The following is a 23745-nucleotide window of genomic DNA, read 5'->3' on the forward strand; positions in this document are numbered from 1 at the left end:
GGCCACCAAAGTGGCCATTCCAGCCCGAAGCAGCCAACATGGGGGGGGGGGGGCAGCGCTGGTGCCAGTGCGCTCATTGGTGCATGCAGGCACAGACCTCTGGCTCCTTTGGGTGGGAACAGCTGCTTTGGTGGCCCAAGTGCCCAACCGTGTGGTGAGAGTCCGCGAGGGCAACTAGGAGCAGCTTTGGGGCAGTAAAAAGCAGAGCACAGCTCTTCCTCCTCCTCCTCCTCCTCCTCCTCCTCCGTACATGTGGACACGAATGGCAGCATCAGACCTTACAGAAGCCAAGAAGTCTCACGTGCTGTGCATTGTGAAGGAATACTTTATCCCAACGGATGATGCCCTCAGCAGGTCCTCTCTGTGGTTTCAGGTGTGCTCTGCAAATCCCGTGCCCATCTACAGGGCCTGCAGTAATGCTAGATGATGAAAACAAGCCATTCAATTAATTGCCTGGGAATTTCATACATCCCCAGCATGGTTCTTGGCTCCCGAGAACGGCTGCAGAGTCTGACCGCTCTTTACAGCATGCAGGCTGAACAATATGCCTGTGTGCAGCCAGCACATTTATCAAGTGCCTTTAAGAAAATGACCAGGACAAGCAAAGAGGCAACTAAACGCACCAGCGGCTGAATTTGGTTGCCCTGTTAAGTTTTGGAGCCAGTCAAAAACCTTGGCAGCCATTTGCGGCTCTGACCTGCTTGATTTCTTTAAATGAACTTCCAAAGAAGGCTGTGGCTGAAAACTAGCTTGAACCAGTGGCTTTTTAATGAATTGTTCAAACATTGTGTATTTTCTAGCCATTGCTGGTTGTTGGGCAAAAACAATTGTATTATGTATTCTTTGCAATGTCCTTTGGGGAAAAAAGACTCACTGCTGTGCTGTTTGTATTTTTGTTATCTACCCACTGTGGCTCTGTTTATAGTTTGTTGGCTGCTATTTGCAGCATGCAGGGCACTAATAAATATATATAGCTGAATTGCATGCCTGCACACATGCCAGCAAATTTATTAGATGCCTTTAAAAAAAGCCACAACTAAATAAATACATGATTTGAAAACATTTCACCAACCAAACAAGATCCTTTAGTAAAGTCCTGAGTGAGCTTCAAGAATGCTCTGGAATTTTATGTTTGCATGTCTCGATTCCCATGTGCATGAAGACAAATGTGAATTGGTATTGGAGAAAGGAAATGCTGCTAAGAGATTTCATTAGCACAGCTGCATGGGTTTTCAGACCCGTGCCAGCTGGGAAGGTAGCACCAGTCCCTTAAATCTTACTTGTTTGGAATTTGAAAGGCAAGCTAGCTCAAGGAAGCATCTCATTCTAATAACAACCATTATCTTAATTGTCCTATTCCCATTATTAGATTTTTTAATGAACACCAAAACACTGAACTATTTCATCTTGGAGAACAAAAAAGAGTAAGATATACTGAAAAATGAATTACTGTTTAACTGGCAACATTTTCATAAATCTTGGTTCCTTATTTCTGCACAACACATCTGAGTATTTCATTTGTATGGATGACGGAACCAGACCATGTGAGAGCCATACACAACCCTCTTGGGTAAGAGCTGACCCAGCTTGGCATTTTCCTTCTTCCTCTTGATCTCACCCTCAAGCCCCACTTGTTTATCAGTGTTTCCCAAACTCTCTTTGCCTGATCTTAATCCTTCACTAGTTTGACTCCATCCACATTACTCGGCCAAATTCTACCTCCCTGCCCCTTTCTCCCTCCACCTTTCCCATTTTCCTTGTCTGGACTAACACATTTTTGCATGCAGAGATTCATCAAGAAGTCATCATTCCAATGTGGACAGATCTGGAGGTAGCCAAGAACACAGTCAATGGTATGATTGGTGAAGGGTAGAGGGCTTTGCCCAAGTTTTAAAAGATAAACCAGAAATGTATCTAAACCTGCTTGTTACCTAACCACCCCACAGATGCTGATGGTTTTTATGCTGCATGACGCCATAGGCCCAAGGTTGCGACGTTGAACATACAGCAATAATGAGTAATTGCGCTGGCATATTGGTCACAAGTGTTGGGCCGACTGGTGAAACGATAACTGCGGTTGAAATAACAGATCTTACGGTGTTTCTGAGTGGGCCCACATGCTGTCTCCAAGGCACGGGCTGGCCGGTGATGTTTACAAACGCTCTTCATTATGCATCCCAAGACTGCAGAATTAGCAATTACATATACGAGGTTCCCTAGATAGACATATACTTAATGCAAATTCTACCCTGGAGGCAAAAGCTGGTTGAAAAACACATTTCTGGTGTTAAGAGAGTTCCATAAATCTGAAGTGGCCACAGAGAGTGTCTCTACATATCCTGTGCATCCAAATTTGCAGATAAAATCTCAACACTCCGCTGCAACCTCCCCCGAACCTTAGATACAGAAAGTGAACTATAGGCCTCTTGGCTGTCTTTGGAGAATATTCTGAGTAACTTCAGACAACTCATGCTGACCGAAGTGGACAGGATGCTAGTAAGAGCAGGCCAACCACATGCCCACTAGACCCTTGCCCATCCTGGCTCTTAAAAACAGCTGACATAAGGGCCCCCTCTGGGAGATAATCTCTCATAACGGCAGAATTCCCAGAGGGATTGAAAGAGGGTATGCCCACTGCTGAAAAAAAACATCTCTAGATCAGCGAGAGCCTGATAACTATCAACCCGTCTCGCACTTAGTGATCCTGGGGAAGATGGTAGAAAGGGCTGTCGCAAACTAATTAAAGGCATACCTGGAAGAAGCTTCGGTCCTAGACCCATCCCAGTCAGGCTTCCGGCCTGGCCATGGGATAGAGATAGTGCTAGTAGGCCTGATGGACGACCTCCGTCGCCAGTTGGACCGAGGTTGGTCGGCACTGCTGATATTACTGAGGTTGGTCGTGGACAGAGGGTTGGAATAGGAGATAAAATATCAGACCACCGACAAGTTACTTGCGGAGTCCCACAAAGAGCAGTCCTCTCTCCTATTCAACATCTTCATGTGCCCTCTCGCACAACTGGTACGGAGGTTTGGGCTGGGTTGCCATCTATATGCAGATGACACCCAACTCTTCCTCCTGATGGATGGCCGCCCTGACTCTCCCCCAGAAACATTAGCCAGCTGCCTGTAAGCAGTGACGAGATGGCTCAAGCAGAGTCGTCTGAAGCTCAATCCTTCAAAGACGGAGGTCCTCTGGCTGGGTAGAAGGGCCTATGCGAGGAAGCGCGTCTGCCTACCCTGGATGGCGTGCAGCTCTCTACAGCTCACTGGCATTTTACCACCTCTGCCAAGCCAAGCTACTAGTGCCCTACCTGGCCCTTGAACACCTAGCCACAGTGATCCATGTGATGGTCACCTCTAGACTGGACTTCTGTAACTTACACTACGCAAGCCTGCCTTTAGCCTTGACCCAGAAACTACAACTGGGCCAAAATGCAGCGGCCAGGATTCTCACAGCAACACCGTGGAGGTCCCACACCCAGCCCATTTTCCACCAACTGCAGGGTTGCCAGTTGAATTCTGGATCAGACTAAAGGTTCTGGTAATTACCTGCAAGGCCATACGCGGTCAGGGCCCAGTGTATCTGAGGCATCGCCTCCCCGCCTATGCCTTCAAAGAGCTCTATGCTTCGCCACCACCAACCGGCTAATGGTCCCTGGCCCTAAAGAAGCCCGCCTGACCTTGACCACGGCCAGAGCATTCTATTCTGGCCCCTACCTGGTGGAACGAGCTCCCGGAGGAGATCAGGGCCCTGACGGAGCTTAAACAGTTCCGCAGGGCCTGCAAAACAGCTCTTCTGCCAGACATTTGGTTGAGACCAGGCATAACCAACAGCGACTGAAGGGCCCCTGCTCTCCCCCCACTCTCAGAACTCCACCAGAGTGCTCTGGACTTTTTGCAATTTATGGTGACCTCCAAGGCAACAAAGAAGCTGAGGTGGTTTGCCATGGCCTTCTTCTACAGAGCCTTCCTTGATGGTCTCCCATCCAAGTACTGGTTTTTCTCCCTTTAGGCTCGTCTACCCCTAACTAATCCCATAGTTCTATCTATGTTATTTATTTATTTATTTATTTATTTAGATTTCTATACCGCCCATTTCTTTGCAGCTCTGGGCGGTTTACACAGAACATTATAACTTACTGCCTGTCTCCTCAAACAGATTGGTCCACCACGTTTTCCCATCATGCAGTTCCTATAAAATAGATCTCACTCACAGCAGTATCCCCCCCCCCCCTTGGAATAAACGAGGCAACTGGATTATCCGGGACAGCAATATTTAGATGCTGGCACAGCCAACTGATTCTGAAATACCAGTTCGTCATTGGCTACCCACGCAGTATTGGTACTTGTCAAAATCCAGTTTTGCCTCTTGCTAACCTATATATATCTTTCTGGGTACCACTGGAATTGCAATTATAGGAGTTGAATTCAGTCACCAGCCTTTTAGAGAGCACTTTGGCAGCTGGAAAGCACAAACAATGAATGCGCATCTTCTTCTGGGTATCAGTATTTTTCTCTCGCACCGGTGGTTTTAAAGCCACCAAAACATATTTCGAGCTGCACTGGATGTCTACGGTAAAGTGTCAAGGGAAAAGAACTATAGAAGCTCAAATCCATTAGCAGTTGTGCTTCACTTCTATGGAAAATGTCTGGTTTAAGTTATCCTCCATCAAACCTGGACAGCTGGAGAACACATTAAAATAAAAATGGGAGCCATTGGTTTGCCTGTATGATGCCTCATCCCCTTCAAGTATTGCTGCCCTGTCGTGGCAAGGGGGCTTGCGTAGCTCAGTGAAGCTATGAGCTATGCCGTGCAGGGCCTCCTAAGACCAACAGAGGAAATTGGAGATATATAGACAACATTTCATGTAAAGATGGGTATGATAAAGGACCAAAATGGTAGGGACCTCACAGAAGCAGAAGAGATTTTAAAAAGTGGCAAAATTATACAGAGGAACTATACAAGAGCGAGCTTAACATCCCTGATAACCACGATGGGGTAGTTACTGACCTGGAGCCAGACATCCTGGAATGTGAAGTCAAATGGGCCTTAGGAAGTCTGAGCAACAATAAAGCTAGTGGAGGTGGCAGCATTCCAGTTGAACTATTCAAAATCTTAAAAGACGATGCAGTAAAAGTGCTACACTCAATATGCCAGCAAATTTGGAAAACTCAACAATGGCCACAGGATTGGAAAAGGTCAGTTTACATTCCAATCCCAAAGATGGCAATGCCCAAGAATGCTCAAACTACCGCACCATTGCACTCATTTCTCATGCTAGCAAAGTTATATTCAAAATCCTACAAGCTGGGCTCCAGCAATATAGAATCATAGAATCATAGAATTGGAAGGGGCCATACAGGCCATCTAGTCCAACCCCCTGCTCAACGCAGGATTAGCCCTAAGCATCCTAAAGCATCCAAGAAAAGTGTGTATCCAACCTTTGCTTGAAGACTGCCAGTGAGGGGGAGCTCACCACCTCCTTAGGCAGCCTATTCCACTGCTGAACTACTCTGACTGTGAAAAAATTTTTTCCTGATATTTAGCCTATATCGTTGTACTTGAAGTTTAAACCCATTACTGCGTGTCCTCTCCTCTGCAGCCAACAGAAACAGCATCCTGCCCTCCTCCAAGTGACAACCTTTCAAATACTTAAAGAGGGCTATCATGTCCCCTCTCAACCTCCTTTTCTCCAGGCTGAACATTCCCAAGTCCCTCAACCTGTCTTCATAGGGCTAGGTCCTTTGGCCCCAGATCATCCTCGTCGCTCTCCTCTGTACCGTTTCAATTTTATCTACGTCCTTCTTGAAGTGAGGCCTCCAGAACTGCACACAGTACTCCAAGTGTGGTCTGACCAGTGCCGTGTACAATGGGACTATGACATCTTGTGATTTTGATGTGATGCCCCTGTTGATACAGCCCCAAATGGCATTTGCCTTTTTTACCGCTGCATCACACTGCCTGCTCATGTTTAATTTACAATCCACAACTACCCCAAGGTCTTGTTCACACACAGTGTTACCTAGAAGCGTATCCCCCATCCAGTAGGCATGCTTTTCATTTTTCTGACCCAGATGCAGAACTTTACACTTATCTTTATTAAATTGCATCTTGTTCTCATTTGCCCATTTTTCCATTGGGTTCAGATCTCGTTGAACACTGTCTCTATCTTCCGGAGTATTTGCCAATCCTCCCGATTTGGTGTCATCTGCAAACTTGATGAGTAGTCCCTCCACCCCCTCATCTAGATCATTAATAAATATGTTAAAAAGTACCGGGCCAAGCACCGAGCCCTGAGGTACCCCGCTACTCACCTCTCTCCAGTCTGATGAAACACCATTGACTCTTTGAGTGCGGTTCTCTAACCAATTCCCTATCCACCTGACTATCTGAAAATCCAGATTGCAGTCCTTCAATTTATCCATCAGAACATCATGGGGAACCTTGTCAAAAGCTTGACTAAAATCCAAGTAAATGACATCAACCGAATTTCCCCGATCCAGCAAACCTGTTACTTGGTCAAAAAAGGAAACCAGGTTGATCCGGCAGGACCTGTTGGAGACAAATCCATGCTGACTTCCTTGGATCACCAAATTGTCCTCCGGATGTTTGCAGATCGCTCCCTTTAATATCTGCTCCATTATCTCCCCCACAACAGAGGTCAGACTCACTAGTCTGTAGTTTCCCGGGTCATCTTTCCTCCCTTTTTTGAAGATCGGAATAATATTTGCTCTCTTCCAGTCCTACGGGACATCTCCAGTCCTTAAAGAGGTTCCGAAGATGATGGACAAGGGCTGTGCAAGTTCTCTGGAAAGTTCTTTGAGTACTCTCGGGTGCATTTCATCCGGACCAGGGGATCTGAACTCATCCAGTGCAACTAAATGCCTCTCGACAACCTCTCTATCCATGTTAACCTGCCACCCAGACACTGTCCGTTGGCTATGGCCATCTCTAGATGTGCCTAAACACTTTGACCTGTGGGAAAAAAACAGATGTAAAATAGGCACTAAGCCTTTCTGCTTTCTCTGCATCTTCCGTTAGAGTTTGTCCATCCGCACCCAACAGTGGGCCTATTGCCTCCTTTATTTTACGTTTGCTCCTCACATAACTGAAAAATCTTTTCTTGATACAATGGACATACCTGGCCAATCTTAGCTCACTCTCAGGTTTGGCCTTTCTTATGATTGATCTACAGTGCCTAGTAACCTGTAGGTACTCTTCTTTAGAGCTCTGTCCTTCCCTCCAGTTCCTGACACTCATCATGTCGCTGAGTTTATTAAAGTTTGCCCTACGAAAATCCAACATCCGCGTCTGGCTACAAGCTTCCTTGGCTCCCCATCTCAAAAGGAATTCTATGAGGACATGGTCACTTCTCCCTAGGATCCCCACCTCCTTCACCTGATCCACCAACTCTTGCCTGTTGGTCAGTATTAAGTCCAGTATGGCTGAACCTCTTGTGGGTTGATAAATGAAATTGTCAGCCAGGCAGGTCAGAAACTTGCATGACTGAGGACGCTTCGCAGAGTTTGTTTCCCAGCACACATCTGGGAAATTGAAGTCACCCATGATGACAAGGTCCTGCCGCTTGGATATTTTCTCAAGCTGCTCACAAAGTGCAGTATCCACATCCTCTCGTTGGTCAGGCGGTCGGTAGCAGACACCGACCATCACACTGTTGGTTTTCCCCTCGCTTATTTTCACACAGATGCTTTCCACTGTAGATATGCTCTCCTTCACTAGAATTTCCTGACAGGTAAGCCCTTTCCTCACATACAGTGCCACTCCTATGTGAATTGAGAACTTCTAGAAGTACAGGCAGGATTTCGAAGAGAAAGAGGAACTAGAAATCAAATTGCCAACATACGCTGGATCATGGAGAAAGCTAGGAAGTTAAAAAGAACATCTACTTCTGCTTCATTGACTATGCTAAAGCATTTGATTGTGTGGAGCACAACAAATTGTGGCAAATTCTTAAAAAGATGGGAATACCAGAGCATCTTATTTGTCTCTTGAGAAACCTATATGCAGGTCAAGAAGCAACAGTGAGAACCGGGCATCGAATCACTGAGAAATTGAGAAAGGAGTTCAGCAAGGCTGTATATCACCTTCCCTATTTAACTTGTATGCGGAGCACATCATGAGAAAGGCGGGGTTAGATGAATCACAAGTTGGGATCAAGATTGCAGGGAGAAATATCAACAACCTCAGATATGCAGATGATACCACTCTAATGGCAGAAAGTGAAGAGGAACTAAGGAGCCTGTTGGTGCGGGTGAAGGAGGAGAGTTCAAAAGTTGTCTTGCAACTCAACATCAAGAAAACGAAGATCATGGCATCCGGCCCTCTCAATTCCTGGCAAATGGATGGGGAAGAAATGGAGATAATAACAGATTTTATTTTCCTGGGCTCCAAGATCACTGCTGATGGGGACTGCAGCAAAGAAATTAAAAGACACTTGCTCCTGGGGAGGAAAGCTATGGCAAATCTAGACAGCATCCTAAAGAGCAGAGACATCACCCTGCCAACAAAAGTGCGTCTAGTCAAGGCTATGGTCTTCCCAGTTGCAATGTATGGCTGCGAAAGTTGGACCATAAGGAAGGCCTCAGTCATGCATGAATTGATGCTTTTGAACTCTGGTGCTGGAGAAGACTCTTGCGAGTCCCTTGGACTGCAAGGCGAACAAACCGGTCAGTCCTAGAGGAGATCAGCCCTGACTGCTCCTTAGAAGGCCAGATCCTGAAGATGAAACTTAAATACTTTGGCCACCTCATGAGAAGGAAGGACTCCCTGAAGAAGAGCCTAATGCTGGGAGTGATTGTGGGCAAAAGAAGAAGGGGATGACAGAGAATGAGGTGACTGGATGGAGTAACTGAAGCAGTTGGTGCGAACTGAAATGGACTTCGAGGAATGGTAGAGGACAGGACTTGGGGTCGCTATGGGTCGGACACGACTTCGCACCTAACAACAACAACAATGATGCCTCAAAAAGAACAAAAAAGAACAGGTTATTTTTAGAAGAAGGTGAAGATTGCATTCATGCTTACCAGCTTGGCCACCACCAATGAAGAGGAAGTGCTGCTTTTATACCCTACTTTTCATCACAGAAACTTGGTGGAATGATTCTCATGACTGGAATGTAATAGTGGATGGATATGTACTGTTCAGAAAAAAACGAATAGATCGAAGAGGTGGAGGAGTGGCACTGTATGTGAGGAAAGGGCTTACCTGTCAGGAAATTCTAGTGAAGGAGAACATATCTACAGTGGAAAGCATCTGGGTGAAAATAAGCGAGGGGAAAACAAACAGTGTGGTGGTCGGTGTCTGCTACCGACCGCCTGACCAACAAGAGGATGTGGATGCTGCACTTTGTGAGCAGCTTGAGAAAATATCCAAGCGGCAGGACCTTGTCATCATGGGTGACTTCAATTTCCCAGATGTGTGCTGGGAAACAAACTCTGCGAAGCGTCCTCAGTCATGCAAGTTTCTGACCTGCCTGGCTGACAATTTCATTTATCAAATGGTAGATGAACCCACAAGAGGTTCAGCCATACTGGACTTAATACTGACCAACAGGCAAGAGTTGGTGGATGAGGTGAAGGAGGTGGGGACCCTTGGGGGAAGTGACCATGTCCTCATAGAATTCCTTTTGAGATGGGGAACCAAGGAAGCTTGTAGCCAGATGCGGATGTTGGATTTTCATAGGGCAAACTTTAATAAACTCAGAGACATGATGAGTTTCATACCATGGACGACAATGCTGGAAGGGAAGGGAGCATGTGAAGGGTGGCCGCTACTCAAACAAGAGCTATTGCATGCTCAATCAATGACTATTCCAGAAAGACGAAAACACCGCAGGAGCTTTAAGAAGCCTATTTGGATGAACAGAGAACTTCAAGAGGAACTAAGAAAGAAAAGGAAAATGTTCAGGAAATGGAGGGAAGGACAGAGCTCTAAAGAAGAGTACCTACAGGTTACTAGGCACTGTAGATCAATCATCAGAAAGGCCAAAGCTGAGAGTGAGCTAAGATTGGCCAGGGAAGCCCATTGTAACAAGAAAGGATTTTTCAGTTATGTGAGGAGCAAACGTAAAGGAGGCAATAGGCCCACTGTTGGGTGCGGATGGACAAACTCTTACGGAAGATGCAGAGAAAGCAGAAAGGCTTAGTGCCTATTTTACATCTGTTTTTTTCCCACAGGTCAAAGTGTGATCCAAGGAAGTCAGCATGGATTTGTCTCCAACAGGTCCTGCCATACCAACCTAGTTTCCTTTTTTGACCAAGTAACAGGTTTGCTGGATCGGGGAAATTCGGTTGATGTTATTTACTTGGATTTTAGCAAAGCTTTTGACAAGGTTTCCCATGATGTTCTGATGGATAAGTTGAAGGACTGCAATCTGGATTTTCAGATAGTTAAGTGGATAGGGAATTGGTTAGAGAGCCGCACTCAAAGTGTTGTTGTCAATGGTGTTTCATCAGACTGGAAGAGGGTACCTCAGGGCTCGGTGAAAAAAGGCAAATGCCATTTTGGGCTGTATCAACAGGGGCATCACATCAAAATCACAAGATGTCATAGTCCCATTGTATACTGCACTGGTCAGACCACACCTGGAGTACTGTGTGCAGTTTTGGAGTTCTCACTTCAAGAAGGACGTAGATAAAATTGAAAGGGTACAGAGGAGAGGACACGCAGTAATGGGTTTAAACTTCAAGTACAACGATTTAGGCTAGATATCAGGAAAAAGTTTTTCACAGTCAGAGTAGTTCAGCAGTGGAATAGGCTGCCTAAAGAGGTGGTGAGCTCTCCCTCACTGGCAGTCTTCAAGCAAAGGTTGGATACACACTTTTCTTGGATGCTTTAGGATGCTTAGGGCTGATCCTGCGTTGAGCAGAGGTTTGGACTAGATGGCCTGTATGGCCCCTTCCAACTCTATGATTCTATGATTCTAAGGGAAGGGAGCATGTGAAGGGTGGGCGCTACTAAAACAAGAGCTATTGCATGCTCAATCAATGACTATCCCAAAAAGACGAAAACACTGCAGGAGCTCTAAGAAGCCTATTTGGATGAACAGAGAACTTCAAGAGGAACTAAGAAAGAAAAGGGAAATGTTCAGTAAATGGAGGGAAGGACAGAGCTCTAAAGAAGAGTACCTACAGGTTACTAGGCACTGTAGATCAATCATCAGAAAGGCCAAAGCTGAGAGTGAGCTAAGATTGGACAGGGAAGCACACTGTAACAAGAAAAGATTTTTCAGTTAAGTCAGGAGCAAACGTAAAGTAAAGGAGGCAATAGGCCCACTGTTGGGTGCCGTTGGACAAATTCTAATGGAGGATGCAGATAAAGCAGAAAGTCTCAGTGCCTATTTTCACATCTGTTTTTACCACGGGTCAAAGGGTTCAGGCACATCTAGAGATGGCAGTAGCCAAGAGATAGTGTCTGGGTGGCAGGTTGACATGGACAGAGATTTTGTTCAGAGGCATTTAGCTGCACTGGATGAGTTCAAATCCCCTGGGCCGGATGAAATGCACCTGAGAGTGCTCAAAGAACTTCCCAGAGAACTTGCAGAACCCTTGTCCATCATCTTCAGGACCTCTTGAAGGACTAGAGATGTCCCGGAGGACTGGAAGAGAGCAAACGTTATTCTAATCTTCAAAAAAGGGAGGAAGGATGACCCGGGAAACTACAGACCGGTGAGTCTGACCTCTGTTGTTGGGAAGATAATGGAGCAGATATTAAAGGAAGCGATCTACAAACATCTGGAGGACAATTTGGTGATTCAAGAAGTCAGCATGGATTTGTCTCCAACAGGTCCTGTCAGACCAACCTGGTTTCCTTTTTTGACCATGTGCCAGGTTTGCTGGATCGTGGAAATTTGGTTGATTACTTGGATTTTAGTAAATCTTTTGATAAGGTTCTCCATCATGTTCTGATGGATAAATTGAAGGCTGCAATCTGGATTTTCAGATAGGTGGATAGGGAGTTGGTTAGAGAACCACGAAGAGTTGTTGTCAATGGTGTTTCATGAGACTGGAGGGAGGTGAGGCCCTGATCTCAGTAGTCCCTCCCCTTCCCCCAAGTAGCACAACATGATAGATGAGGCCAACATTGATTGTTAGCCCTTGCTATGAATTTTGAAGTGCAAGCTCACTCTGGTGACCAGCCATGCACACACACACACAAACACACATAAAACCCTGTTTGATTTTGGATTTGGCCCGAAAATACAAATAGCCTTTCTTTTTTTCAGATTTGGCCAAATTGATTCAGCTGAATCAGAAAAGTTTTGTGTATGTGTGTGTGTGTGCATGCTACCTTCCCTTCCTAGGCAGCGGAAAGTATCTCTGGTGACTGGAGGGGAGGGGAGAGAAGAAGAATAGTTGGTTCTTATATTTGGCTTTTTTCTACCAGGAGTCTTGAAGCAGCTTCCAATAGCCTTCCCTTCCTCTCCCCACAACAGACACTCTGTGAGGGAGGTGAGGCTGAGAGAGCCCTGATATTACTGAAGAAGAAGAAGAGCTGGTTCTTATATGCCGCTTTTCTCTACCTGAGGGAGGCTCAAAGCAGCTTACAATCTCCTTCCCTTTCCTCTCCCTACAACAGACACCGTGAGGGAGGTGAGGCTGAGAGAGCCTTGATATTACTGCTCAGTCTAGGATTGTGCGCGGTGATGTCCGAATTGGCCGTTCCACGCCAATGCAACCAGCGCTGCACCACACGGAGGAGGGGAGGTGCGGCCACCAGTGCGTAACTGCACTGGTGCCTGCGCCTCCCCTCTCCCCTGCGGTGCACGCTGGCTGCGTCGGCCTGGAACAGCTGATTTGGATGCTGCTGCGCACAACCTTAGAACAGCTTTATCAGTGCTGTGGTGAGCCGAAGGTCACCCAGCTGTCTGTATGTGGAGGAGCAGGGAATCCAAGCCGGCTCGCCAAATTAGAAGTCCGCACTCCTAACCACTACACCAAGTTTCTTGATGGCCCTGGAATGGTTTCCTGAATGGGTGGGAGTTAATTAATTTTTAATATATTGTTTAAATTTGTTAGACATTTATCGGATGATATGACCATATATGGTCATGTTGACCTCTCCCCTCCCCAAATGGCCAATGATGGGCCTGGGGGGAAGGGGGAGGGGAGGGGCCCTGGGTGGGCATGTACCCAGCTGTGCTTGCCAACCATAATCTGCAGGATTGTGCCACGTCTGGGAAGCTTGACTACCCTATGTTCTCCTCCAAATGGATAGCTTGGAGGTTATAGCAGGGGAGGGCAGCCATCGTATAGCCTTGACCGAAGAACGGAACACTCCTTCAATCTGGGATGGTTGTCTTCTTGCACCAAGCGCACAGCTTTGGGAGGGACGCACATGGAACAGTGCGGGAGGTAGGGGACACGCGCCTAGCCAGCCAGATCAGTCAAATCAACCCCGGCGATCATTGGGGTGACAGAAAAGTTGAGAAAGGCCACACTTTACCAAGCTGGCTTTCAAAAGCCATGAGTAATTCCAGTTGGATCAGAAGAGATCCTCTTTCAAATTGTAGCCAGAAACAGATGTCAGTCAGAGTTGCCATCACCTTGAAGTTGGGCTGGGAACCAGACTGAATTGGGTCAAGGGCAGAAACTACGATAATGATAAGAGTAGGGGACCATTTGGAAAAAATCCATATGGGAGGAAGTAAAACTAATGGAAGTGGTATGGTAATAATATCAGGGTAGTATAGTGGGAAATAATTCATTTAAGATTAGTTTGGAGTGTTTTTCTATAAACAGCAGCCATCCTTCCCTTGAAAAGTATAGTTACTACTAAGCAGAAACATGTTGTCAGGTGAGTTTTCTTCAGGTTAATTTTATGGCTTCTGCAAAAGTGGAATTTAATTTCATGTAAAATTCTTCTGTCAATTATCTAAATGTCAAGTCCCCAAATGGTACCTATTACCAAGTAAATAATAATCAACTACATCAATCACAGAGAAAGATGTTGTGGAACTGAAGCAGGTACTTTTGCCAAGCGTTGTTTGCCCTGTATCTGAATCAACATTTAATTTATTTCAGGGATTTCAAAATGGATTCATTTATTAAAACTTTTATAGCCCACCATCCTCTGAGGACTGAAGGGCATTTGTGTTTTCTGTGTTGAACGCAGCTAATGATATTGATTGAGAAATATGAAATGCAGGGTTTTCTGAGCACAGAGGATGATATTTCTTACCAAGGGGGGTGGGGAAATGTGACATAATTTTGGTTAAAATATTTCTGTTCCAAGTGATTTCCATATGGAAGAGTTTTGTGCACATAGTTCGGAACCCTACAGAAAAAACACAGTAGTAGAGGCCAAAGAGAAAACGCTCAAGTGGGGTAAAGTGTCAGGCTTCCAGTTGACTTCTTAAGGCTGTGATACAGTGATATAGATAACATCTTTAGCGAAAGTTATATATTGAAAAGAAATAAACTAAGCTCATTGGTGGAATGATTCTCATGAGTTTGAGGATGTGTTTGCGGAGATTGAATGCAATCAGTTGCCTCCCCATCGCAAGACAGACTGTGCAATTGAGCTGAAGAAGGGAGAGCCGCTTCCTAAAGCCAAATTGTACTCTATGAGTCCTAGGGAAATGAAGGAGCTCAGGGAGTTCCTGGACAAGAATTTAGCCAGGGGTTTCATCAGACTGGCCACTTCCCCCCTGGCTGCCCCAGTCCTCTTCGTGAAAAAGACGGATGGGTCCCTGCGCCTCTGCACGGATTATAGGGAGCTGAATGCTGTTTCCACCTGCAATGCCTACCCGTTGCCTTTGATTAAGGATTTGTTGGGTCATTTGGGGAGGGCCCGAATCTTTACAAAATTGGACTTGAGAGAAGCCTACTATAGAGTCCGAATCAAGAAGGGGCATGAGTAACTGACGGCTTTCAACACCCCCTTAGGCCAATTTGAATACACCGCCATGCCGTTCGGCCTCGCCGGCGCTCCGGGCGTGTTCATGAACATGATAAATGAAATTATGCATGATTTATTGTATCAGGGAGTGCTGGTTTACATTGATGATATTTTGGTGTATTCAGACAACCTGGACCAACACATAAAATTAGTCCGGGAGGTGCTCAGCCGGCTGCGGAAGCACCATTTGTTTGCCAAACTTTCAAAATGTGAATTCCACCGGGAGGCGGTGGAGTTTCTTGGATTCCGGGTGTCCAAAGCTGGAATCGAAATGGATCCGGGCAAAGTGCGGGATTTGTTGGCCTGGGAACCTCCCAAGACCCGGAGGCAACTTCAAAGTTTCTTGGGCTTCGCAAACTTTTATAGAACATTTATTCCCAGTTTTGCCAAGGTGGCATTGCCTCTGACTGACTTGTTGAAAACGAAGGAGGGGGGGAAGGCGGCAAATCGACCGGGCGCTCCACTCCAGTGGACCCCCCTTTGCCAGGAGGCTTCTGAGAGTTTGAAACTCCTTTTCACATCTGAACCCGTGTTGGCGCATGCTGACCCATCTAAACAATTCACGGTGCAAGTAGATTCGTCGGATGTGGCAATGGGGGCTGTGATCCTGCAAGAGGGGGAGGATGGGAAGCTGCACCCCCTGGCCTATCTGTTGAAAAAATTCTCTGGGGCAGAACGCAACAGGGCGATTTGGGAAAAAGAGGCAGCTGCGGTAAAGTTAGCGCTTGCCACTTGGAGGCATTGGCTGGAAGGGTCTGCCGTTCCGTTCGTAGTTTGGACGGACCATAAAAATCTCCAGGCGCTCAAGCAGCCGCGCTCCTTGTCAGCCAAGCAAATGCGATGGGCGGAGTTTTTCTCTCGGTTCAACTTTTCTCTTAAGCATCTGCCAGGCAAAATGAATTTCTTAGCGGACGCCCTTTCTCGCTTGCCCCAGTACAACAGCAAGCGCGACCCATTGGTGGACACGGTGTTCACGCCCGCCCAGTTGGGGATGGCCGCCGTGACGCACAGTCAAACAAAAAAGGGAAACCCGATGCCCGGGGGGTGGGTTCAGAAGGAGGTGCTACAAGACTCTGAATTCGTTTCCCTCCGCCCCGCTCTCATCGACAAGGGGGGCCTGTTTTTCAAAGGCGAGCGCCTCTACGTCCCAGCAGCGGCGCGCGGAGACGTGTTGAAATTGTGCCACGGTGCAAAGACAGCAGGACATTTTGCACCAGGTCAGAAGACATTATTGGTGGCCAACATTGAGGGGGGATGTGGAAAAGTATGTGCAGGGCTGCCCTACATGCCTTGTGTCAAAACCCCCAGGGGGAAAAAAGCGAGGGTTGCTGCAGCCCCTGCCCACCCCTTCTCGCCCCTGGTCCGATATTACCATGGATTTTATCACGGATTTGCCCCCTAGCCAGGGCAAGACTGTGGTTTGGGTGGTGGTGGATGCATTTTCAAAGCAAGCCCATTTCATCCCCTGTGTGGGGCTGCCCTCGGCGGCCAAACTGGCCTCGATGTTTGTGACTCACATAATCCGGCTACATGGAATTCCTAGGAGATTGCTCACGGATCGGGGCCCACAGTTCGTTGCCAAGTTCTGGCGGGAGCTTTTGAAGTTGCTGGGGGTGGAACAAGCCCTGACATCTGGCTACCACCCTGAATCCAATGGGCAAACGGAAAGGGTGAACCAGGCCAAATCTGAGAGTGAGCTAGGATTGGCCAGGGAAGCCCACTGTAACAAGAAAAGATTTTTCAGTTACGTGAGGAGCAAACGTAAAGTAAAGGAGGCAATAGGCCCGCTGTTGGGTGCGGATGGACAAACTCTAACGAAAGATGCAGAGAAAGCAGAAAGGCTTAGTGCCTGTTTTACATCAGTTTTTTCCCACAGGTCAAAGTGTTTAGGCACATCTAGAGATGGCTGTAGCCAAAGGATAGTGTCTGGGTGGCAGGTTAACATGGATAGAGAGGTTGTCGAGAGGCATTTAGCTGCACTGGATGAGTTCAAATCCCCTGGTCCAGATGAAATGCACCCGAGAGTACTCAAAGAACTTTCCAGAGAACTTGCACAGCCCTTGTCCATCATCTTCGGAACCTCTTTAAGGACTGGAGATGTCCCGGAGAACTGGAAAAGAGCAAACGTTATTCCGATCTTCAAAAAAGGGAGGAAGGATGACCCGGGAAACTACAGACCAGTGAGTCTGACCTCCGTTGTGGGGAAGATAATGGAACAGATATTAAAGGGAGTGATCTGCAAACATCTGGTGGATAATTTGGTGATCCAAGGAAGTCAGCATGGATTTGTCTCCAACAGGTCCTGCCAGACCAACCTAGTTTCCTTTTTTGACCAAGTAACAGGTTTGCTGGATCGAGGAAATTCGGTTGATGTCATTTACTTGGATTTTAGTAAAGCTTTTGACAAGGTTCCCCATGATGTTCTGATGGATAAGTTGAAGGACTGCAATCTGGATTTTCAGATAGTTAGGTGGATAGGGAATTGGTTAGAGAACCGCACTCAAAGAGTTGTTGTCAATGGTGTTTCATCAGACTGGAGAGAGGTGAGTAGCGGGGTACCTCAGGGCTCGGTGCTCGGCCCGGTACTTTTTAACATATGTATGAAAAGAAAAATGAAAAGCATGCCTACTGGATGGGGGATACGCTTCTAGGTAGCACTGTGTGTGAACGAGACCTTGGGGTACTTGTGGATTGTAAACTAAACATGAGCAGGCAGTGTGATGCAGCGGTAAAAAAGGCAAATGCCATTTTGGGCTGTATCAACAGAGGCATCACATCAAAATCACAAGATGTCATAGTCCCATTGTATACGGCACTGGTCAGACCACACCTGGAGTACTGTGTGCAGTTCTGGAGGCCTCACTTCAAGAAGGACATCGATAAAATTGAAAGGGTACAGAGGAGAGCAACGAAGATGATCTGGGGCCAAGGGACCAAGCCCTATGAAGATAGGTTGAGGGACTTGGGAATGTTCAGCCTGGAGAAAAGGAGGTTGAGAGGGGACATGATAGCCCTCTTTAAGTATTTGAAAGGTTGTCACTTGGAGGAGGGCAGGATGCTGTTTCTGCTGGCTGCAGAGGAGAGGACATGCAGTAATGGGTTTAAACTTCAAGTACAACGATATAGGCTAGATATCAGGAAAAAGTTTTTCACAGTCAGAGTAGTTCAGCAGTGGAATAGGCTGCCTAAGGAGGTGGTGAGCTGGAAGTCTTCAAGCAAAGGTTGGATACACACTTTTCTTGGATGCTTTAGGATGCTTAGGGCTAATCCTGCGTTGAGCAGGGGGTTGGACTAGATGGCCTGTATGGCCCCTTCCAACTCTATGATTCTATGATTCTTGAACAGTACCTACGCTGTTTCATTAATCACCAACAGAATGATTGGGTCGCCCTCCTGCCACTTGCTGAGTTTGCCTACAACAACGGGGTGCATGCATCCACTGGAGTATCTCCTTTTAAGGTGGTGTACGGGACTGACCTGATTGCTGCAGCCACCTGGGAGTTGGTTTCTACTGAGGCTCCCGAGGTAACAAAATGGGCAAAAACTATTAGTGCAGGCTGGCCAGACATTGTCTCTAGCCTGGAAGAGGCTAAACAAGCGTATAAGTCCCAGGCAGACAAGAAACGTGCGCCTGCGCCCGCCTGGAAAGTAGGGGACCTCGCCTACCTGTCCACTAAAAACCTACGGTGTCAACAACAGTCTAAGAAGCTGGGTCCTAAATTTGTGGGACCCTTTCCCATTGTAAAGCTGATCAATGATGTGACTGTCGAATTGGGTTTGCCAAAGACTTACAGGAATGTGCATCCGGTTTTTCATTCCAGCCTGCTGCAGCGAGCCCCTTTGCCGGACGTGTGGCACCCTCTGCTCTCAATGCCTGTGCCTGTCTTTATTGACAAGGACACCCACTACGAAGTCAACCAGATCTTGGACTCTCGTGTGCACAAGGGCCGTCTCCAGTATTTGGTGGATTGGAAAGATTTCCCTTCGGGGGAACGGGAGTGGGTCGATGCGGGGAATGTGAAAGCCCCCCGCCTTCTCAGAGCATTCCATCGTGCCTACCCAGAGTGTCCTCGACCAGTGGATGCGGGCTAGTAGGGGGAGTCTATTTTGGGGTGGAAGGATGTCAGGATTAGAAAACCCTGTCATTAATTAGCCTGAGTTCTTCCATGTCAGTTTTATTGCTTGGTGCCTGGGAGCTCCAGGCCCTATATCATGCTAACTAGTAGAAAGTGAAATGTATGTTATTGTAACCATTATCTCTTTTGTGGGGCCTCTCGGCTGGGTCTGGTTCTACTGCAAATACCATCTTATCTGAGACAGCCAAGGTAGCCAAGGCCATGTGAAAGTAACACTGTTTTTAATTGCATGTGTAGCCTCTCTCACTATCCCCTCCCTTGGGAACTTTCAAGTTTTGGGCGGGAGAATAGTATTGATAAGAAGAAGCAAATCTGTCCTCAGGCCAGATTTGATTTCGCCAGTCTAGATGTATGAAGTACTTCTCAATTAAACTTTCTATTTCCAAGAAGTTGGTTGTGAGTTCTTGCAATGTCTGACAGATAGTGCACTTTGTGAGCAGCTTGAGAAAATATCCAAGCGGCAGGATCTTGTCATCATGGGTGACTTCAATTTCCCATAAGCGTCCTCAGTCATGCAACTTTCTGACCTGCCTGGCTGACAATTTCATTTATCAAATGGTAGATGAACCCACAAGAGGTTCAGCCATACTGGACTTAATACTGACCAACAGGCAAGAGTTGGTGGATGAGGTGAAGGAGGTGGGGACCCTAGGGGGAAGTGACCATGTCCTCATAGAATTCCTTTTGAGATGGGGAGCCAAGGAAGCTTGTAGCCAGACGCGGATGTTGGATTTTCGTAGGGCAAACTTTAATAAACTCAGAGACATGATGAGTGTCATACCATGGACGAGAGAGCGACAAAGATGATCTGGGGCCAAGGGACCAAGCCCTATGAAGATAGGTTGAAGGACTTGGGAATGTTCAGCCTGGAGAAAAGGAGGTCGAGAGGGGACATGATAGCCCTCTTTAAGTATTTGAAAGGTTGTCACTTGGAGGAGGACAGGATGCTGTTTCTGTTGGCTGCAGAGGAGAGGACACGCAGTAATGGGTTTAAACTTCAAGTACAACGATATAGGCTAGATATCAGGAAAACAATTTTCACAGTCAGAGTAGTTCAGCACTGGAATAGGCTGCCTAAGGAGGTGGTGAGCTCCCCCTCACTGGCAGTCTTCAAGCAAAGGTTGGATACACACTTTTCTTGGATGCTTTAGGATTCTTAGGGCTGATCCTGCGTTGATCAGGGGGTTGGACTAGATGGCCTGTACAGACTTACCCTGCCCCTTTTAACACCTATAGAGCCAGTTTGTTGTAGTGGTTAGGTGTGTGGACTTCTAATCTGGCAAAATGGGTTTGATTGTGTGCTCCCCCGTATGCAACCAGCTGGGTGACTTTGGGCTCACCAAGCACTGATAAAGTCATTTTGTCCTTAGTCTGAGGAAGAGTGTTTGCACTCAAAAGCTCACACCTTGAATAAATCTTTGTTAGTCTTAAAGGTGCCATTGCCCTCTGATTTTGTTTTGTAAAGCTATTCACAGTGAGCAGTAAAATCAGGGCTGTCTAAGCCTTACCTCCCTGACAAGGGTGTCTGTTGTGGGGAGAGGAAAGGAAAGGTGACTGTAAGCCGCTTTGAGACTCCTTCTGGTAGAGAAAAGCAGCATATAAGAACCAACTTTTTCTTCTTCTTCTCTGCAAGAAGTTTCATCTGTAATTCCCCCAAACTTGGCTAGATCTCAAATTGCAGAATAAGAGATACCATCTGACTTTGACAATTTGAAATAACAGTAATAACATCAGCCCAGAGGCTGAAGACAGTGTCTTCTTGGAACAGCAAGAATCCTGCAAAGATGCATCTCCAATCCCCCAAGAATTTCGTGAGATCTTGAATAGCAGAACACTATCTGCCAGTTAAATATCTTGCTTGACAATTTATCATAAGAACTTTGCTCACATCTGGTATCTTAACTGTCCCAAACCCCCAAAAGCCTGCATCCAAACTGAATACATCCAATTCAACAGGGCACAGTCCCCAAAGGAGCTCAGTACGGAATGACACTTTGAATGAACCACAGCTCCACACCTCGTGAGGAAAGGAACTGGGAAAGCTTGATCGATTCTAGATGATCTAGATTAGGGGGTGGAGGGACTACTCATCAAGTTTGCAGATGACACCAAATTGGGAGGACTGGCAAATACTCCGGAAGATAGAGACAGAGTTCAACGAGATCTGAACACAATGGAAAAATGGGCAAATGAGAACAAGATGCAATTTAATAAAGATAAGTGTAAAGTTCTGCATCTGGGTCAGAAAAATGAAAAGCATGCCTACTGGATGGGGGATACGCTTCTAGGTAGCACTGTGTGTGAACGAGACCTTGGGGTACTTGTGGATTGTAAACTAAACATGAGCAGGCAGTGTGATGCAGCGGTAAAAAAGGCAAATGCCATTTTGGGCTGTATCAACAGAGGCATCACATCAAAATCACAAGATGTCATAGTCCCATTGTATACAGCACTGGTCAGACCACACCTGGAGTACTGTGTGCAGTTCTGGAGGCCTCACTTCAAGAAGGACGTAGATAAAATTGAAAGGGTACAGAGGAGAGCGACGAAGATGATCTGGGGCCAAGGGACCAAGCCCTATGAAGATAGGTTGAGGGACTTGGGAATGTTCAGCCTGGAGAAAAGGAGGTTGAGAGGGGACATGATAGCCCTCTTTAAGTATTTGAAAGGTTGTCACTTGGAGGAGGGCAGGATGCTGTTTCTGCTGGCTGCAGAGGAGAGGACATGCAGTAATGGGTTTAAACTTCAAGTACAACGATATAGGCTAGATATCAGGAAAAAGTTTTTCACAGTCAGAGTAGTTCAGCAGTGGAATAGGCTGCCTAAGGAGGTGGTGAGCTCCCCCTCACTGGCAGTCTTCAAGCAAAGGTTGGATACACACTTTCCTTGGATGCTTTAGGATGCTTAGGGCTGATCCTGCGTTGAGCAGGGGGTTGGACTAGATGGCCTGTATGGCCCCTTCCAACTCTATGATTCTATGATTCTATGATTCAGGCTGGTCGCCATATTGGTCTAAAGTAGCAGAACGAAATGTGAATCCAAAGGCACCTTTAAGACCAACAAAGCTTTATTCAGGGTGTGAGTTTTTGTGGGCATGCATACTTCCTCAAATAATGAAAGCTTGAGGTTTGGTTTCCTCCTTGTATGTTCTTTTCTGCAAAAGTCCTTGGAACTGTTACTGAAGCATTTGTTCTAGCATTTGTATTTACTGTAATGAAATCATTGTAAACCACTGAAAATATTTGTACATTATAATTTTCTACTTTGTAAGATTATTCCTGAAGGCTAGTATTATGGAAATGTAAAATTCTCATGAAAAAAACAGCTGGCACTTTTAATGTTTATCTGAAAGCTGTTTTCTCTTAGGCAAGACTAGAACTTCTGAAAGCTAGGATTTAATTCCTCAGACACCATAGCTTGTTTTCCCTTAAAACCCTTGATTAGTGTACTAAAAAAGTAGTGCGGGAAAGAAAGCAACCCTACTAATCTTAAAAGCTTTATTTAACTCTTCTGATTATGTTGCTTGCACAAATATTCTACAATCCGATAGGAAAACTTCACAAGGGTAACGAAAAGAAAGAACATTAGTGTTGTAGTCAACAAGTTTCAGCTCAACCAATTTCCCGTTGATGAGGATATAATCATTCAAGTTTCACAAAGTTCTTTTTTTCATGCTCTTCTCCATATTAAGAAGCTCTCGATGAAGTTAATACAGTGGCTCTACTTGGCCAGTTTGTAGCTGGTCCCAAAAGAATGCTGGATTGGATGGACTGCTGAACTGATGCTCTTCTTATGTTCTTAAACCTAATGGAATTAAGATTACAGCCTCCTAGTCCAGTCTTCTTTGCAAGGAATCTTAAACACCTTTAGCTGTTCAGTGCATACGGAACTGTTTAAGCTCCGCTAGGGATCTGATCTCCTCCAGGAGCTTGTTCCACCAGGTGGAGGCCAGGATGGAAAAGCTCTGACCCTGGTTGAGGTCAAGCGAGCTTCCCTGGGGTCAGGGATCACAAGGCAGCTGGTAGTAACACAGCGTAAAATTGCCTACCCCAAAGCATCCAGGACGTGAGGCATAAACCCCAGGGGAATCCTGGTCTGAAACTCCTGTTGGAAACAGGTTCACTGTAAAAGATAACAGCACTTGAACATGAAATATATATATGTATAAGGATAAGTGTAAAGTTCTGCATCTGGGTCAGAAAAATGAAAAGCATAGCTACTGGATGGGGGATACGCTTCTAGGTAGCACTGTGTGTGAACAAGACCGTGGGGTACTTGTGGAATGTAAACTAAACATGAGCAAGGCAGTGTGATGCAGCGGTAAAAAAGGCAAATGCCATTTTGGGCTGTATCAACGGGCATCACATCAAAATCACAATGTCATAGTCCCATTGTATATGGCACTGGTCAGACCACACCTGGAGTACTGTGTGCAGTTCTGGAGGCCTCCAAGAAGGACGTAGATAAAATTGAAAGGGTACAGAGGAGAGCAACAACGATGATCTGGGGCCAAGGGACGAAGCCCTATGTAGATAGGTTGAGGGACTTGGGAATGTTCAGCCTGGAGAAAAGGAGGTTGAGAGGGGACATGATAGCCCTCTTTAAGTATTTGAAAGGTTGTCACTTGGAGGAGGGCAGGATGCTGTTTCTGCTGGCTGCAGAGGAAAGGACACGCAGTAATGGGTTTAA

At 46.3% G+C, this 23745-nt stretch overlaps 2 protein-coding genes across 6 annotated transcripts in view; one reads left to right on the forward strand and one right to left on the reverse strand.

The window, feature by feature from the left end:
* ZPBP (zona pellucida binding protein) overlaps window positions 1-19445 on the forward strand; it is an 81013-nt gene extending 61568 nt beyond the window's left edge. For all 3 annotated transcript variants that reach the window (XM_077303049.1, XM_077303048.1, XM_077303046.1), the window contains one exon: window positions 18742-19445. In XM_077303049.1, the coding sequence (XP_077159164.1) occupies window positions 18742-18941 (200 nt within the window). In that variant the 3' untranslated portion in view covers window positions 18942-19445. The remainder of the gene's footprint in view (window positions 1-18741) is intronic.
* VWC2 (von Willebrand factor C domain containing 2) overlaps window positions 1-23745 on the reverse strand; it is a 97247-nt gene that overhangs the window by 1347 nt on the left and 72155 nt on the right. The window lies entirely within an intron of this gene.

Source organism: Paroedura picta, chromosome 11 (genome assembly GCF_049243985.1).
Source record: "Paroedura picta isolate Pp20150507F chromosome 11, Ppicta_v3.0, whole genome shotgun sequence".
NCBI lineage: Eukaryota > Metazoa > Chordata > Lepidosauria > Squamata > Gekkonidae > Paroedura > Paroedura picta.